Source organism: Salvia splendens, chromosome 18 (genome assembly GCF_004379255.2).
Source record: "Salvia splendens isolate huo1 chromosome 18, SspV2, whole genome shotgun sequence".
NCBI lineage: Eukaryota > Viridiplantae > Streptophyta > Magnoliopsida > Lamiales > Lamiaceae > Salvia > Salvia splendens.
The window spans coordinates 13,945,524-13,962,848 of record NC_056049.1 but is presented as its reverse complement, the minus strand read 5'-3'; the positions used below and the strand labels follow the sequence as shown (position 1 = coordinate 13,962,848).

The window sequence follows — 17,325 nt, the reverse complement described above, 5'->3', positions numbered from 1 at the left end:
TAAGAACCGTGGTGTTTAAGAGTTGTAAGCAAATGCAGGTGTAAGATATAATGAAAAAAAAGTAAGCACGAGAGTTCATGCTTTTCTTGTCAGTACTTTTCTCCTGCTCTGACCTCAATTTGGGTATGAAATTTCAGTAGTTGACTAAGCTATGTATGTATGATTTTTATCTGGCGTCATTAATTTTACCGTTTGGCATTATCAGCTGGCTCTACACGTGAGTTTTCCAACTGCTTTGCTTGTTGTAGTCATTTATTGAGTTAGGCTCTCTTTTTTGACTTCTCCTTTCATTTTGATGTTTCTTTCCTCTCCATATACAAAGTTTAACAGAATACTAGCACAAGCTTCACATATATTTGTTGGTTTGTAATTAGGAAATGGGATGCTTTGTATCAACATCGAAAGAAATAGGTGAGAACAGGAGGCGACCAGCAAACATCGGGGAGGTTTCTGTGTTTGTTCCAGGCCTACGCATCCCTAAAGCCGTGAACTTTGCTCAGTCATTGGGAAATAGCGTAACTAAAAGTTCAGTCGAACGCCTCTCAGCTCTTAGAAACAGAATAGTAGTTATGGCAGGGCATGAAGCTCCAACTATTACAAGAACCAGAAGAAGAACAGCCAGTCAGCATGGTATTTTTCGTATTCTTGTTTCATTGATATCATTCTCTCTAGCTCAAGTTAATGTTGCTTGCAGGAAGATCCATATTACGTGATCTTCTTAAGGCGCTCGAAGAATATCTGCCAGTCCTTTTGGGGTTGGTTAAAGATGGTAAGTGTTCATATTGACAAATCCTCTTAACTTGTAGTAGTATTTCTTACCCTACTAATTTGTTCAACTATGCTATGCAGGCAGTCCATTGCAACACAAAGTACAATTTTCGTGGGTTAATCAAGAGGATGAATTGGAGGTCCATCTGCACCTTTTACTTGTATCCATCCATAATTAGAATTTGCAAGGTTAATTATTTCCTTCTCATTATCCATTACCATATCTCCAGGAAACAGCAATGTATAGTGCTTGGTACGAAGTATTATCGGTTCTTCACTTTATGGCGACGCTATTATTATCGCAAGCCAATTTGTTGCTTCTTCCACGAACTTCCACCGATGGATTTCAGCCAAAGGTATCAGAAGGTTAGTCTTTCAATGAATACCGACAGACTTATTAACATTGTTATTAAGAAGAAATGAAATTTCTATCAATTTTCCAACAGAGAACAGAAGATCTGCTGTTGATATATTCTTGAAGGCAGCAGGATATCTTGATTGTGGTGTTAGACATGTTCTTCCACATTTGCCGATTGAACTGAGGTAACTTGTAAGTTGGCTATTAAAATCATCACGAGTGTTGGGGAGTCGCACTCACACTCTCGTAATTATTTATGTTCCAAGGAGAAATCTTCCCGTGGACCTAGCTGAAGGAGTTCTACGAGCACTTTGCCTACAAGCACTTGGCCAGGGTGTGGACATCCAACTTGGGCTTGCAATTGAGAATAGCAAGGCAACATTGGCAGTCAAAAGGAGACTGGCATGTGAGATGGTCAAGTACTGGCAGCAGGTGTTTTATCTTTTCATTACCAGTTTCATTTGTGTTACTACTCCATTAATTAATTACTGTATCATGTATATAGGCCCAAGATAACATCATGAACCTTCCACTAGCAAATGGTTGGGGAGAAAAGCATAGGCTATTCGTCAAGTGGAAATATATTGAAGCTAAGGTATCTCTTTTCTTGTGCTTTTTTATTGTAAGCCATGTTCAACAAAGTTATAATCTGGGATCCATGTAGGCTGCTGCTTACTACTATCATGGCTTGATTCTTGATGAGGGAAATACTGAGAAGTCTCATGGAATGGCTGTTGCTGCTCTACAAGCAGCAGACGAGTATCTCAGAGAGAGCAAGAGAACTGCTGAAGCTTTTAACTTATCTGTTCCTGTATCTAGGTACTTGATTACTTAACTAATTCCCCTCTTCTTAAATCTATGGACTACATTTCTCCTCAATTCAATCTCTCAGGAACCCTCCCCTTTGGGGAACCATCAAGTTTCTGACTGAAAAGATTCCCAAGGATACTTCGAGCAAGGTGCGAATCAACAGGGATCTCTTCTCTCACGAAAAGTAAGCTCAACTCGCATACCTTTATACTATAGCGCACAAGATTGATTGTTTCTTGGATGTTGTAGATTAATGGAGACAGCTCCAACGTTGCCAGACTTTGCTTTGGCCCTCAAACCCAACGAATACCTGCTTCCTCTCATCGATGTCTCTTGGGAGGAAGAACCACTTAACAAGTTCAGCAAGCACAAAGGGTAGAGCTTATATTCGCATGCATCCTTCTTTCAGCAGAAGCAAGCATGCAAGCGTGATCCACCACACTGGAATCAAGTTACAATTTTTTTCCCTTCTGATAATCAAATGTCTATTACATCAGACTATTTAAGTTGTCAAATAGTACATTCCAAAAAAACCAAGGATAATGGTGTCACTACATCAATCTTCTCCTCCATTTTCTAATTCGTCTAACCTTCGTTTTGCTTCCTCCCCTTCTGCACAAGGCACGATTAATAGCGAGCATAAACATGCAGTTCTCAAGTGATATGATCGGATGTGATAAAGGAAAGTTTCTAGTCACGACCGCATTTTACTAAGAATAGTAAAACTCGGTTAACCGTGATTAGGGGTGGAAATTAAGAAGAGGTATATGGACAATTCATATGATCATGAAGCATCTCAAATGGAATACTTGAATAGGATACGCTCAATCATAAAGATTCGAGTTAAAGGTTCATACAATACTGTTTATCAATTGTGAGTCATAAGGAGAAAGCATGATTTAACTTGCTTAAATAGCACAACGGAAACAATTAAACGCGGTTCCACGTATGAAGACAGAACCTCCGAGAGTACTGTATAGACACAAGAGTAAGCCCCACTTGGATCATCACCCTCTACTCCATCACAACTCAACCTGCACATTTCGAAATACATGCAGGGTTGAATACAAAGGTACTCAGTGAACACATTGCCAAAAGATACAATTATACATTTAAAATATTGTCAAGCCATCAATCACAATACTCAGGGTTTTTCATAAAATCCCGAGCTTACCAAAATCTCATACTTAAAAGTTCGATTGCGCGATCTAAGTTCTTTTAGTAATTCGTCGTATTTGAAACATCTTGTGACGGGAAAGTGGCCACTTTCCACGGTCACCAGACCAGCCAACCCTTTCGATGACCCACAGTCCACGTGTAAACTAGTCCGAGTAGGGACTCTCCCTTGCTGGACCTGAATTCGATTTATAAATTTTGGCATAGCACATTCGGTATAACCAAAACGGATCACATCTCATAAAACAAATCATTTATGGCAAGACAACATCAATTGCATAAATAAATTATCTCAAATATACTTCATATTTTTATCCACATTTGTATGTAGGATAGAAAAGTACACCTCGTATGCTTCCAAACTTGGTAAAACAATATTAACTCACTTGGAGTTAAATTCCTTACGATGGACCTTGTCCAATAAAAGATAATAATCTATTTAGCTCCGTGAAATAAATACAAGTGGATGATATTCACATATGATATGCATCCTATTTTTCTTCTTTCTTTCATGGTCTCAATCGCTTTAATTAAATCCGGAGATTTAATTATTGACATTAATTAATCGAGAGATTAATTATTTAGTGAATCCGAGGATTTACTTGAATCAAATCATGCAAGCTCACTTATTTAAATTAGTCGAAAGAAACTTAAGCCCAAACAATTAATTAAAGATATGGGCTCACATGATATCTTATTCTAGCCCAAGATTTATGTAGTCGTAGTCCAATAAATTAATTCATCCAAGCCCACTATCTTTAAAGAGTGGCACTAACCGCTCACGCTTCCATCTTCTTATTACTCATTGTCTCTCAACATATCCCTCTCTCTCCCTCTCTTTCTCTTTCTTTTCCGCCAAACAAGAGATAGATAGTCTCGGTTTCCTTCACGTTCGGAGGTCCAAATAATATCCGATCATCACAAAAATTTAACCAAAGGTGGATTAATCATAAAGCATCATTCCTACCGAAGGAGATCTAATTTTAACAGTTAGATCTTCCATTATTAATTTCTGAAGTGGCTGTCGTTTTCAACAGTAGCAATGTCGGTTTTGTAATGATCGGAGAGGAGGTTTCTTGAATTTGGAATAAAAATATGGCATATTTGACAATAAAGGGAGCATGCTTTACTTTGATCGATGTTCTGTATGATTTTTCTACATGCTAAAAGATACGCTTGAAAAAGAATGAATTTAGCGTGAAAACATACTTAGAGGAAAAATGGCAAAACTTGATGAATTGGAAAAGGAATCCTTTTACTATCTTCACGGTTCCTTCTCTTGTTTGCTTGAAGGAGAAAAGGTTGAAGTGGGTTGGAAGATTTTGAGTGTGTAGTAATTTGGTGAAAGATTGTATGTCGGAGGTGTTGTGAAACTACATTTTTGTGTGATGGTGAAGAAAAATAACTCCTCTTTTTATACTAAGATTTCTCCCGACATGTCGTGAATGCATTAAAGGATTCTACTGTGAATCCTCGACCAATCTTTCGGAAGCTGGAACCATAGGATTTGAAATCATTTTTCATCATGATGGAAAAAATATAACATGTTTATGATATGCACGCACAACTACTCATTCACTATTTGGCACTATCCATACTATTTATGACACTATTTGGCACTATGCATGCTATTCAACACTATTCATTATTGTAGCAAGTCCACTCGAACACGTCTTTTGCATGATATTAGGGATATTTCATCATGAAGAGTTTGAAAAAGAATTTCACCTCGTCCCTTTGATATATGCAGGAAGAAAATGTCACACAAGACATTATTCACGCTGTTCCATTTACCGTGTCTAAATTATTACATGCTGACGGGTCTTTTCATTCGCAGGAGCATGCTTCGAGAATTGGAGTTTCTCCAATAATAGAGCACCAACTGTGTACAACTCGTCTTTGTAATAATATAGATATACTTGGAGCATTCTCCACTTATAGAGGAATGGCTCTATTTTGTAAATGGACATTTAACATTTATTTGAGCTATAATTGTACTCAGACAATTATTCACTAACTTGTAGTATTTCCTTGCACGTCAAACTAGTTGAGCATAAATACTTTCTCACGTTGGCACTTGATCAATAAAACCCAAAAGGATTTAAAGTAACGAAAGATAGTAGTTTGAAGTACTACTTACTTTAATATAGCATTTACTTGATAAATGAACATATTGACAAACGTCAAACGTTATTAATAGGGTGGGGTATTACATTTCATGAGTTGCCATAGGCACAACAAATGCTCAACAATAAACAATTGAGGTTTTACATTATAAGCATGTAGGCATTTTAAATCATGAAAATTAATAAAACAAGTCCACGAAATAATGTCCACAATTGCTATTTTGGTCTGTCCACAAAATAATGTCCATATTTACTTTTTTCATTTTTGGTAAGTGGATTACTAACTCATTACACTCACATTTTATTATAAAACCAATTTATAAAGTGGACCTTCTTTCCACTAACTTTTTTTCGGTGACGGAACTAGTAAGGGATTAGCCCCCGCTCCGGGGGAGGATTGCCGGTGTGCCAGACGCTATATGAATGTTGCGTGCTGGGGACGGAAATTGAAGAGATCAAAGCCATCAGTGTTCTTTGGAGGGTACCCTTGCGGGTGATCAATCTCCCTCTCAGCCCACGCCCCCTCATCATCCTCTTCTTGGCTCATCAGCCTGATGAGCTGAACTGTTCGGAGATATTTCTACGTGCGCACACTTAATTTAAAGCAAGCAAACAGATATGGGAAATTCACTAAACCAACGGGTCTAGCAGATTCTAAACCTATTCGAGCGTCGTTGGGTGCACTTTCAGAACTGCTATCAAAACCCTAACCCACTATACTATTGGCTAGTATAGAGAAGCAAGGATTGTTCCCACGAGGACGAATGTGTTACAAAAGCATTTTGGATGTTTTGGAAAAGGGTTTTTCGGCTGCTGCCACGCAACTCTGTGGGCTTAAGTTTTAAAACACCTAGACTAGGCAGAAATTGAAAGAATATTCTATCTAACTGATCTAGCAGACGAAAAACTGTACGAACGCATGCATGAGTATCAAACGTAAACGAACGATCTAATCTAAACTAGCAACATAAAACATTTGCAACAAAATGTTCATTTTGAGTTTTTCCCGAAATAGCCAAACAATGTTCAAAAGTAAGTGTGGACCAGTTTCTCTAACTAACCTAGTAATAGGAAAAGCTGCGAAAAGCAGAAAAGAACAATGGTAGTGAAGATCTTGATTCTAACTACCAATAAACTTCATCTTCTTCGCGAGATCAACACAAAAACAGAGTGGAACAGAGCATCAAACAGAGCGTAGAACAGATCGAACCACGGATTAAGACATAAACATAAAAATCAAGCATGAAACTATCAGATCTAATCTACTCGACCCAACAGAATTGAAAACAAACAGTAACGAGCAAAACCATGCAGATGCTGAACAGATTACATCAGATCCACAAACTCAAACTTTGATTCAACACAGATCAACCAGATCCCAACTTCAACATGTTCAGATCCATCCTCCTCAACTCAGATCCACAACACCAACTTGAATCCACCGATTCAAGCTCCAAACAACCCACAATTGCTAAACGCATCCAAAATAGTAAAAACCAAACATCAACTCCATGAGATCCTAAGAAACAGCAACAAAAATTCCATATCAGATAGATATAAGTTCCAAAACACACGATCTAATGCCGGAAACCAAAACTATGGAGTTAAAACAAAAGATTATCCAAAACGGAAAGTAAATGATTGTTTCTTCGCCCTCTTGGGACGGTGGGACATAGCTAAACAAACAATAAAACACCACCACGGCACCTGAACTTCACCCATCACCAAGCACGTAGAAACTAAATGAGACTTTGAAGTGAACTTTCGGGAGGGTAAGCTAAGAATGGATGGAGCTGCCTCTCTTTTGGATGTTCGTCCTTTTATATAGGTGAGGCTCTGATCCCTAGGGCGCCTTCTTGCTGGTTTGACAATGATGCCCTCGAAAAGGATCTTCAAAATATACTCATTTGCTCCCATAAGCTCCTGCCGTTGTCCTCATGATTCTTCTATGTTAGTTTGGCGGCATGCGGTATTTCACTTCAAATTTTGCCACTTTTGCGTCCGCCTGGTCTACTTGCATATTTTTCCTGGACCTGACAGATTCTACGCACCTGAACTCAGAATATGTTAGCTCCCCGAAAACGCACATATTTACCCCATAACAAATGCATGAAATGAGCCTTATCACAACCCTATGCTTAAAGACCACTCTCGTAGGTTCATTACCACCTCCTGATTAAATACTCTGAAGCGTTTAGAGTCCGCATCAAGATCGGTGGTGGGTTTGAACTGGAAGAAGGTGAAGAATTCCTTCGCCAGGTCCACGAGGACCTCCACCATACAGTGCTCTATGAGCCACTCGAAACCGATTGCCTTGCTATAAGAGTGGAATTTATCCTCGGACTCCAGTCCTCGCAAGAATGGGAGGTGCAACCTCTTTCCCTTCGACACACGCCTGGGACAATCATTCCTTTTCTTTGGTTCCTTGAAGTGGTCAATACTTATGTAATGAATTTGAATAGGTTAACCATAAAACTTATGTAATAAATTTGAATATGTTAACCATAAAACATTTAAAAACTTACAACTGTAAAATTAAAATTTTGTACCCCCCATAAGAGGTCAATACACATTAAAATTTTAGCATTTTTACTAGTCACAACACCGATGAATAGTCCAGAGACCACATAATGGCATGACCCGCCTAATGTTGCATAAGCAAGTTTATTTCTACAACACACTCCCATTACAATGCTCATGTGGTGCTAACAAAATCAAGCTATCTCATAAATTCTGCGTGAACACCTGAAGCTCGTAATTTCTTAGGATTATTGTGGCGATAATATTAGAAACCACATTCTAGTTCACACTATTTATATTTGAGAAGTCCACCCTCATGAACTTACTATTTCGTAGGATTATTGTCCCCACATAATGAGAGGCGATAATATTAGAAATTAGCTTCACAAATTGCAGACCAATCGATGAAGACCATATACAAACATAGTTCGTAATTATTTAGATATTTTAGTTATGGTTTTTCATTAATTATCCTTAGTCTTAAGGCAGAAAAGGCTTAATTAAATTCTGTTGGGATTTAATTGACTGGAAAATTAAAACTTTTATAATCTTTTAATATCTTATTTAAGGAAGTTGTATTAATTTACTAATGTTCAATTCTTATTCATGTCTTCTATAAGATTTATTTAAAATAAATAGAATTATTTATATCTTGGACTGACATGAATAATTAAACTTAAATTAATTCCTAATTCAAGATTAGGAAGAGAATAATTATTTTATTTAATGTACTCCTACATATCTATCCTTATTAGGATTCTAGATATATAATAATTAGGAAACTATTTAATTATTCTTGTCTATATCATCTAGGAGTAAATAATATATATTTATTTCCACAGATAAAGTCAATAATCAAAATGTTCCTAAAATCTAGGGAAATCTTCCCAAATTATTTTATTTCCATTAAATAATATTATTTTAATGATTTCTTTTAATTTCAAGAATTAAATAATCATAAATTAATATTTCTTCGTTATCTCGTCGATCGAGGTTCACACGAATCGACGACGATGAAAACTCCTACGAACACGTCGTCGGTATCCGACGAGCCCAGCCGCACGCACGTCTCGGCCAGCGGCCTGCGCATAGGGTGCCGCTGCTCTCGGCCCAACTTCGTTTCAGCTGGCTCGTCGTCTCGGCACTTCAGGCGGCGCCTGCTCTCGGCAAGGAGCACGCACGATGGCGTGAATCCTCTCGGCCAGTGATCCGCTGCACGTCTCGCCTATCTCGGTCCCTAGCCGCACCCACTGCACCAGCCAGCACCCGCGCCAGTGCACGGTGCTCTCGGCCAGCGCTGGAAGCTGCTGCCGGGTCTTCTGCCTGGGGCTTGGGCTGGTAGCTCGCGGTGTCTCGGCAAGTTCTCGGTCGAACAGCCGCACCGCGTCTACCTGTTTGTCGAATCTATTCCGGCATCCGCAAGGGCTTGTGCGGTCTCGGTCGAGGGCACGAACGAGCCCTCACTCGTCTGCGCGTCGCCCCGTGATCGCCGCCCGTTGCTCCCACTGTTTCGGCATCCCCGCTTCGTGCGCATGTCTCGTGGGCTTGAATAATTTAAGTTCTTTGATTCGATTGTTCTTGAGTTCAACATGCATAAAATAATAACAACACCTAGAACATGCTTCGCAATCAAATAACACATGCATACATGAATTTTGCGAAATTCAAATCCAAATAAGCAGAGCCAAAGACTGACTCTGATACCAATTGAAGGGGTTGGCAGCGAAAGCGTACATAAATCACTTGCATAATAATTCTGATTTATTTAGCAGATTATTTAGACAAAATCTATTTGCGCAATTATCTCATGTATCATGCTCATAACTTGAATTACATCATGCTTTAGCGTAATTGAAACCTAAAACATGCTTTCTACGAACTAGCCATTTTACCTTGGGGATTCTCCAAAGAATCGAAGATAGCTAGCGCCTTTTCCACGTGAAGATCTTGAGTACTAAACCACAGATCTTCTGACTGGTTCCCAGACTGTATGCTGATATCAGTGTGGGCTGATCTCACCAGAATACTATGACTTAAATAAAGAAGACAAAAATTCTATCTCACGGAGGAGAGTTAAGGAAAAAAATCGTCTCTAACAGAGAAGGAGAGAGGGACGAAAATTATGAGTATATTTAAGTGTATTTTCTATCTCCTTTATTCTCCTATTTATATTAAGTCACATATTGGGCCCAGTCAGGGATCTATGGAAGGTTTTGGATATGGTCTCCCCCAATTAGTCTTTTACTAATTAAATTGAACCCACACAAGTTTATATTGGAATATTACGAGCAACCACTACAAAAGCATTGCACCGCCCATCCAAATCTGAAATTATAAGTAATCCGGGTTTCCATTTGTTTGTCGTTCATTTCTCGCGCCTAAGATAGAAACGTCCATTAATTACATAGTGTCTGCTATGAACTTAATTAATTAACATCTTATTAATTTCAAGAGTGGACTTAGCAAGAAACGCTTATTTATTATTTATAGAGTAATCAAACTCCAACTAGCTAGGTTCCGAATAATAAAGCTTTGTTTCGAGCACCTCTTGAGGACGTTATCAAACGAGACTCACCTCGCGCACGATTCAATATAATAGCAATCCTAGCACCGCTAGATATTAATTATCACTACCCAATATACCAGGATTATTGGGTTGCGAAAAATCCGCACCATTTGGTAAGTCAAAGTAGTGCATAATCAATACTGTATGCTCAATGCTAACGTACATTGATTAAGAAATAAATAATTTATCAAGACCTCGTCTTTCAGTAGATAGCATAAAGACTTGTCTCGCTGTTAGATCCAATTCAATGCTCTACCACACCAATGTCATCTTATTTCAGTAAGGCTTAGAAATATACGGACTGACGTTGCAACCTTTCACGATAGGTAGTCTAGGCCTATGTGGGCTGTGAAATTCTTATTTTTCTTTGTTCAGAACTGACCGTGTTACCTTAAAGTGGACGACGCCCACAACCGGTCTACTAAAACAAAGACTTAGACTTTGTTAAGTTACTTATACATTTAAACATGCAATAAACATCCATTAAATGTAAAATATAACAACATTATGACAAAAATAATCTGTTTCATCCATTGGAAAATAAAATAAAGAGTTTTACAGTATTCAATCACTTGAAAAGTGATTTCTAGTATACAAACTCTAACAGACTGGTCATAGGGTACTTAGATAGGATCCTTGGAGGGTTCCTGGATCACCACACTCAAAGAGGCTTGTCGCGGCTTCCTCTTCTTGTTAGGGACTGCAAATTGTTTCCCCTTCCTCCTTCTCTATGTAGCATGCCTCTCCTCACTTGCTATAGAAGCGGCCTCCTCAAGCGTACCCCTGGTCTCCTCCATTTCTTGTCTTCTGGGTGTCCTCATACTTCTCCGCACAACCCTCTCGTTCAAGGTCCTCTCATCATCACTTGACTTTTTTTCCTCTAAAACCACAACATCCTTTGCTTTCTCAATAGAATTGCTCTCACTCTTGGCTTTCTTCTCCACGTCCTTCTCAGTCTCCCCTGCCTCGTCACTTCTTTCATGACCTTCTTCTTCCACCTCCTCACTCCCTTCTAGATTCTCCTCTTCCACACCCTCTACCTCACTATCTTCGTTACCCTCCTCTGCATTTTCCGCTTAGCTACCCTCTTCACCATATGTTCTTGTATCCATCTCCTTATTCTGTTGGACGTTGTCGTCCTCCTCAATAGGTTCTCTTGTGAGTGAGGGGGTATGAGAGGTTGTTAGGTTTTCAGAAATTTCTCTCTGTGCAAAGAGGGATTGTGCAGTGGGCGTCTCAGCTTCGATTGCGGTTTTGGGAGGAAATTCTGGAGGGATTGGGCTAGGATAGGCCTCCTCCTTATTGAGTTCGTCGGCCATATGGGTGAGGAATTCACTTACTTTTCCCGCTGATCAGAATCTCCCCTTCAAGTCCTCCAAAATTTGCAGATAAGACTCGTTCACGAATGCTTCTGGTGGGCGAGTTGTGGAGGTTGTCAGCGACACCGCTGCATGTGATGTTGACGGTGCCGCGACATCTGGTCGCGGAGTAGATGGAATTTTCTTGACTCTGGGTCTTGTGGATGATTGTTGTGTGTTCTCTCTCTGAGAAGGGTTTCCCTCCAGTGATTTATCCATGGTATGTTGGTCGGTATCTGACGATAGCAGAACTCGGTTGCGCCGGAAACTGAGAGAGAGAAAGTTAGGCATCGTGAATTTAAGAGTATCGAAAGGTTTGGGAAGTGAAATTGTGGAGAAGGAAATGAAAAGAAAGAATTAAAGAAGGAGAAAAGGGAAGGGAAATAGTTGCAATGATGTAGGCAACCGTACGCCTTCCTGCGAAATTTTTGAATTTTGAATTTCAAAATCTCCCCCCGTTTTGATCTCTTTGAGTAAAAACGCATTTCCTTCACCACGGTATGTATCCTTTCCCTTTTTAAGAACTAACCCTATGTAAGCACTTAGTAAAAAAATGAAAAGTAGAAATTCCCAAGCAATCTGGTCGAGATGGTCTAAGATCCGAAAATTTTTAATCTAATTTAAAATTCTCTCCCATATTCGGCTAGAAACTTCGAAAATATATATTTTTTTAGATTTTAAAATTCACTTTGTTCCGAATTTTCTTAAAAAGGAGTTACGAAAAACAATATTTACACTTATTCACAGAAGTTGTAAATACCTTGGGGATTCACTTGACCTTGTAGATAACCAACATATTTATATTCGATTGATCAAGTGGATCTCCTGGGATATTCATCAACTGCCCCACTAAATGAGCAAACTGGGTACGTGCAATGGGATTTCTCCCACTGTGCATAACCCTGAATCGTTTCCTATCAACTTGACCCTATGATCATTTACTAGAGAAGAGTTATAATCCACATCACTTCCCTGAAGTTCCGCGATTTCATTATCACGACTGGTACAATGGTGTGTGGGCCGATCCCTTTTGACCTGAGCTTGTCTGACATCAGTTTCTATCTGGACGGGAAGAGTAGTACTTTGTGCCCAATTTGTAGTCCCTTGAATCTTAGGTTCATGAAGTTGCAGTTCCTCCTCACTAGCCTCAGCTTTCCTCTCATCAGCTTCCTCTTCAAATTCCACTGGATCATGTGGATCTGAGTTTCCCGCCAAACTGATCAGTTTGGGAGGTGCCACAACATAATACAATTGCTCCTTAGGAAAAAGCATCTGGAATAACCTCTTCTTCCTTTGTTCCTTCTTCCCATGGGTTCCTTTGTTGATACGTCATAAGGGTTGTCACTATTCTTTTCTTATGATTCTTGAAAGTCCCCTTTATTTTTCTCTTGTCCATGGGACACAGACTATGGTTAGAGGGATCCTTGCTCTCAATCAATTTGGGCCATCGTTCCAGCTTTCTAATGATAATTTGCCTTGCTGCTCCATTGTCATCCCTCTTTCCTTCTCGGTAATGTACACGCTCTACCGATGGGAGCCTTACTAAATTCCCATTCATCTCACTTATGGAGTCAGCTAGTTGGGATACTTGCTTGATCATTTTGTCCATGCTTGCCTTGTGCTCCTTGTGGGTATTTTGCACTCCTAGCGTAACTTCATTGTTTGATTGCAGGTAACTCCTGAAGCTTTGTTGCGAGGCAAATAATTCTCCAATCTTTTCCTCCATAGATTTTACATGCTGATTTGGACGTAGGAATCGACCGAGGTTTTGCTAATGGTGAGGGTCGCACAGAGTGTTAGGGTGTCGATAGTGGGCAAGGTTTTGACTCCTTTTGACGAGGGGGGCATTGTTTGAATTGGTTAAAGTTGTGGTATTGACTCTGACTGGGATATGGTTGGCTTTGGTAAGGTTGGAAAGCCTAGTTTTGGTGGTTCCGCCTTGACCATTTTGGGAGGTAGTCTTCACAGTTATGATTCCAAGACTGGCTGGGTTGATTTTGGTATGAAGGATAATGATTGAACTGGTTGGGATTATAACCTGGGGAATTTTTGTAATGCTGGGGTGAGTGGTGTTGGTAGCTTTGGTATCCAATTTGATAAGGGGGCACATAGGTGGCATTTGGATATGGATTTGGTGGGTACGGATCAGGCTGGTTTCTTCTTAACCAGCTCGGATGAGGTAGGTCAGGATTGCCCTCTTCCCATCTGTAGTTCGAGTGTTCTCTCCAAGGTACGTTTCCCTGCCTTCCAGGATTTGAGCTCCTATTTGCATTCCAAAGTCCAGTCGTATTTGGGTAATGATCCACTTGATCAATTGCCGTGTTGGCCCTGACTGGGGGAGCTTGCGGTTCATTCTTCTCAATTGCCGGCAAAAGTGCATTCTCAAGCTTGTCAACCCGACTCTCCAATTGATTGTCATTTCCCTCCGTTGCAGCTTTCACCATATCTTTCCAGAGCAGGAAAACTTGTGGATCGTTGTAGCCCCTTTTCGCGTAAAGAAGTCTTCCCATAATTCTCTTGGCCACACTAACCCGTAGTTTGGCAAAACTTCTTCCGCTAAATAAGTTCACCAGGTCTTTGCTCTCCTTATTCATCCCCTCATAGAATTTCGAGTAAATTTCCACTTCCAACATATGGTGGTTTAGGCATGCGTCTAACAAACCTATGTATCTTGACCAATACTTACTCAAACTCTCATCACACCCTTGTGTAACTCCTTGGATTTCCCTCCAGAGCGCATTTGTCTTAGCTACTGGAAAGAATTCCTCCAAAAACATCCTCTTGAAATCGGACCATGTTATGATAGAATTGGATGGCAGCCTCCAGAACCAAGTATTTGTCTTCTCTTTAAGAGAAAGGGGAAGGGCTTTCAGCCTAAAGTCATCCTCACTTGATCCAGTGGGCCTCTTCTAAACCCCGCAGATTTTGCAAAATTCATGCAGGAATTCGTATTTATTGTCGTAGCTCCTCCCCAAGAATTCAGGCAAAATGGCTAAAAGGTGGGGCTTCACGTAGACTGCCTCTTGTCCTGGTGTATCGGTGATAGCATGCGGTGGTTCACCATCCATATGAGCATACAGTGAGCCTATCTCGAAATCATCTTCCTGGTCGTCAACCTTGTTGGTTTCCTCCTCTTCAGATGCGGATATTGACCACGATTAACCCTCGATGGCTGTGTCATGATCTTCCTCCCCGCTCGCATTCAAGGCAACTAGTAAGGCAGTGGTTAGCTCTGAATGGGCGGTGACTGGCTCTGCCCCTTCTTCCTTTGGCCATTTGGACTCGCTATCCTTTGGCAGTTTATCTACAATATTTACACCAAATTTTCATAACAAAACCCGTGATACTTCGTCCATCCTAGTGCTTTTTTATTCTTGTCACCACTATGTTCTAGACCAACGAGCAGGGCGGTTGACAATCCAAAATGGGTGGTGACTGGCTTTATCATTCCTCTCCCTGACCAATTTGACATAGTTCATCGTGGAAGGATTGTTGGTCTCTAATGCTCGTAATATGAGCCTCTTCTCATCAACTGAAAATCAAAAGAAAAAGAAAAAAGTATTACAATTTATACACCAAAATGTTATGCTACAAATGTTTGTAAAACGCCTTCATCCCCGACAATGGCGCCATTTGAAACGTCTCTTCATTCCGACCGCACACGCTATGTAATGAAATAAAATTAACGCAGACTGATCACCAGTATAAACGCCGACTGATCCAGAAGAAGTGCTTTAAACTGTTATGCAAGAACTCACACACGGAACAAGTAGCAGAATTCTAGCTGATCAAGACGACTCTACGAAGTCAATCTACGTGCCGCTGGGCGCGCGAACCATAACCAGGACTTCCAAGACCTCAACCCACGATACTATTAATTAGCAAAAGGAAGGGTTGAATCCCACAAAGATGAGGGTTTAAACATGAGTTGCGGACTCTTCAGGGTGGCTGCTCCCACGCATATTGGGTGGGATAAGTTTTATCCTACTTGACTAAGGGGACTAAGGAAACTAAACTCACTAATCCATTAAACTAAATTATGCTAAGACTGGTTGACCACTTGCAACTCCTAACTGATCAACTGGATTAAACTGAGAGAAAGTCATAAACTTTCCTGAAATAATAAACAAAAGGTAAAAGTAAGGTGGGGACCAATCCCCTCAACTAACAATCCATGCAAAAGCTGCTGTAAAGTAAAAGTTTGATAACTACTTCATGTGATCAACGAGAAACAAAGCATAAACAGGATTTAAGACGTCATTAGAACAGAGCACAATTCAGAAAACACATAAACACAAAGAATAAAGCTTAAAACTGCAGATCTAATCTAACGGATCAACATGGAATTATGTAAAAGCAGAATCTAACGGTTCTAATCCCTAGGGCAATCCTTCTTTGAAAGGTCGGTTGTGTCCTTGTAAAATGATCCTTAGAATATGCTCTTTGTCTCCTTTGTTGCTCTCGCTGCTTTCATCTTAATTTTTTCTTGATCAGTTTGGCAGCGAGTTGTAATTTGCTCCACTTCTCCTTGATCCATTGTCTGTCTGGTCACTCATACAATCTTATGGACCTGGCAGATTCTCTACACGCCTGGCTCAAGATTACACATTAGTCTCCCGAAAAACAAAGAATTTTATCCCAAAAAATGTGTGAAACGAGCCTTATCACTACTTTGCTTGAGCCCATACAGGCTCTTTTTCAGTAAGCAAACTTTCTGCTCCTCACCCGGCTTCCCAAAACCTTTAGGCTGCACCATGTAGATGGTTTGCTCTAATTCTCCATGTAAGAATGCGGTTTTTACATCAAGTTGATCCAGCTCCCAATCAAAATAAGCAGTCATGGCCAACAGACTTCACCACAGGAGAGAACACCTCTGTGTAGTCTATTCCCTCTACTTGTGTGAAGCCTCTAGCCACTAATCTTGCCTTAAACCGTATGCTTTCAACTTCTCCCACTTCTACCTTTTTCTTGAAAATCCATTTGCAACTGATCAACTTCTGAGTCCCTGGATCAATCACCAAAATCCAAGTCCCATTCTTGAGCAGAGACTCCATTTCTTCTCTCATGGCCTTGATCCACTTCTGACTTTCCTTGCAGCTTATAGCTTCTTTATATGTTGAAGGCTATGAATACATCTGCACTTCAGCAACACATAAAGCAAAAAAACTCGTATCATAGTCAGAAAACCTGCTGGGCAGTTTAGCATTTCTTCTTGGATTTCTTCTGGCTTCCTGATTTCCAGTTGCTTGCTGCTGATCATTTATGTTCTAAGATGGCTGGTGATCAGATGCTCCACCTTCTTCTAGGTTTTCATTGATCTATGTATCTTCATCGGTATCTAATCTGGTGAAGCCCTCGCCAACTTCAAAACTTTGCTGATTGGGAACACTGCCTCCATCAGCAGCTTCTTTGTTCTTGAATGTCATTTCCTCTTCATTGAACAACACATCTCTGCTCACAATAATATTCTGGCCTTCTTTTTCCAAACTCCATAATCTCTAGCCCTTCATCCCATCCTGATATCCTAACATCGCACATTTTCTTGCTCTTAGTTCCAACTTATTCTTCTTCACTTGTGCATATGCAGCACAACCAAATATCTTCAGAAAAGAATAGTCTCCTAGACTTCCATACCATCTCTGA

At 40.1% G+C, this 17,325-nt stretch overlaps 1 protein-coding gene and 1 long non-coding RNA gene across 7 annotated transcripts; one reads left to right on the top strand and one right to left on the bottom strand.

Annotated features, from left to right (window-relative positions):
* LOC121776395 lies at positions 1-2,535 on the top strand. Of its 4 annotated transcripts, none has more exons than XM_042173571.1 (11): positions 1-61; positions 375-630; positions 695-769; positions 850-908; positions 999-1,134; positions 1,215-1,311; positions 1,393-1,558; positions 1,632-1,721; positions 1,791-1,945; positions 2,019-2,120; positions 2,186-2,535. In XM_042173571.1, the coding sequence occupies exons 2-11, from the start codon at positions 378-380 to the stop codon at positions 2,313-2,315; spliced, it is 1,263 nt and encodes a 420-aa protein (XP_042029505.1). In that variant the 5' UTR covers positions 1-61; positions 375-377; the 3' UTR covers positions 2,316-2,535. The 4 variants fall into 4 exon arrangements, with proteins under 4 accessions (XP_042029505.1, XP_042029504.1, XP_042029506.1 ...); XM_042173570.1 differs by having other exon boundaries at positions 25-123; XM_042173572.1 differs by lacking the exon at positions 1-61 and adding an exon at positions 77-217 and having other exon boundaries at positions 2,019-2,085.
* Positions 2,536-2,723: 188 nt separating this feature from the next.
* Positions 2,724-4,834, bottom strand: LOC121776396. 3 transcript variants are annotated; one of them, XR_006045284.1, is made up of 3 exons: positions 4,322-4,611; positions 3,111-3,290; positions 2,724-2,970 (listed from the first exon to the last, which is right to left on the bottom strand). It is a non-coding gene; the product is annotated as an uncharacterized LOC121776396 (long non-coding RNA). The 3 variants fall into 3 exon arrangements; XR_006045283.1 differs by having other exon boundaries at positions 3,889-4,609; XR_006045282.1 differs by lacking the exon at positions 3,111-3,290 and having other exon boundaries at positions 4,322-4,834.
* Between the last annotated feature and the right edge of the window lie 12,491 nt (positions 4,835-17,325).

What these genes read in the sequence shown, in the direction of transcription:
- LOC121776395 (XM_042173571.1), top strand. Translation starts at nt 378, where the DNA reads ATGGGATGCTTTGTATCAACATCGAAAGAAATAGGTGAGAACAGGAGG. An exon ending in TTTGGGGTTGGTTAAAGATG is followed by an intron (nt 770 to 849) that starts GTAAGTGTTCAT and finishes TATGCTATGCAG; the next exon opens with GCAGTCCATTGCAACACAAA. An exon ending in ATCAAGAGGATGAATTGGAG is followed by an intron (nt 909 to 998) that starts GTCCATCTGCAC and finishes CCATATCTCCAG; the next exon opens with GAAACAGCAATGTATAGTGC.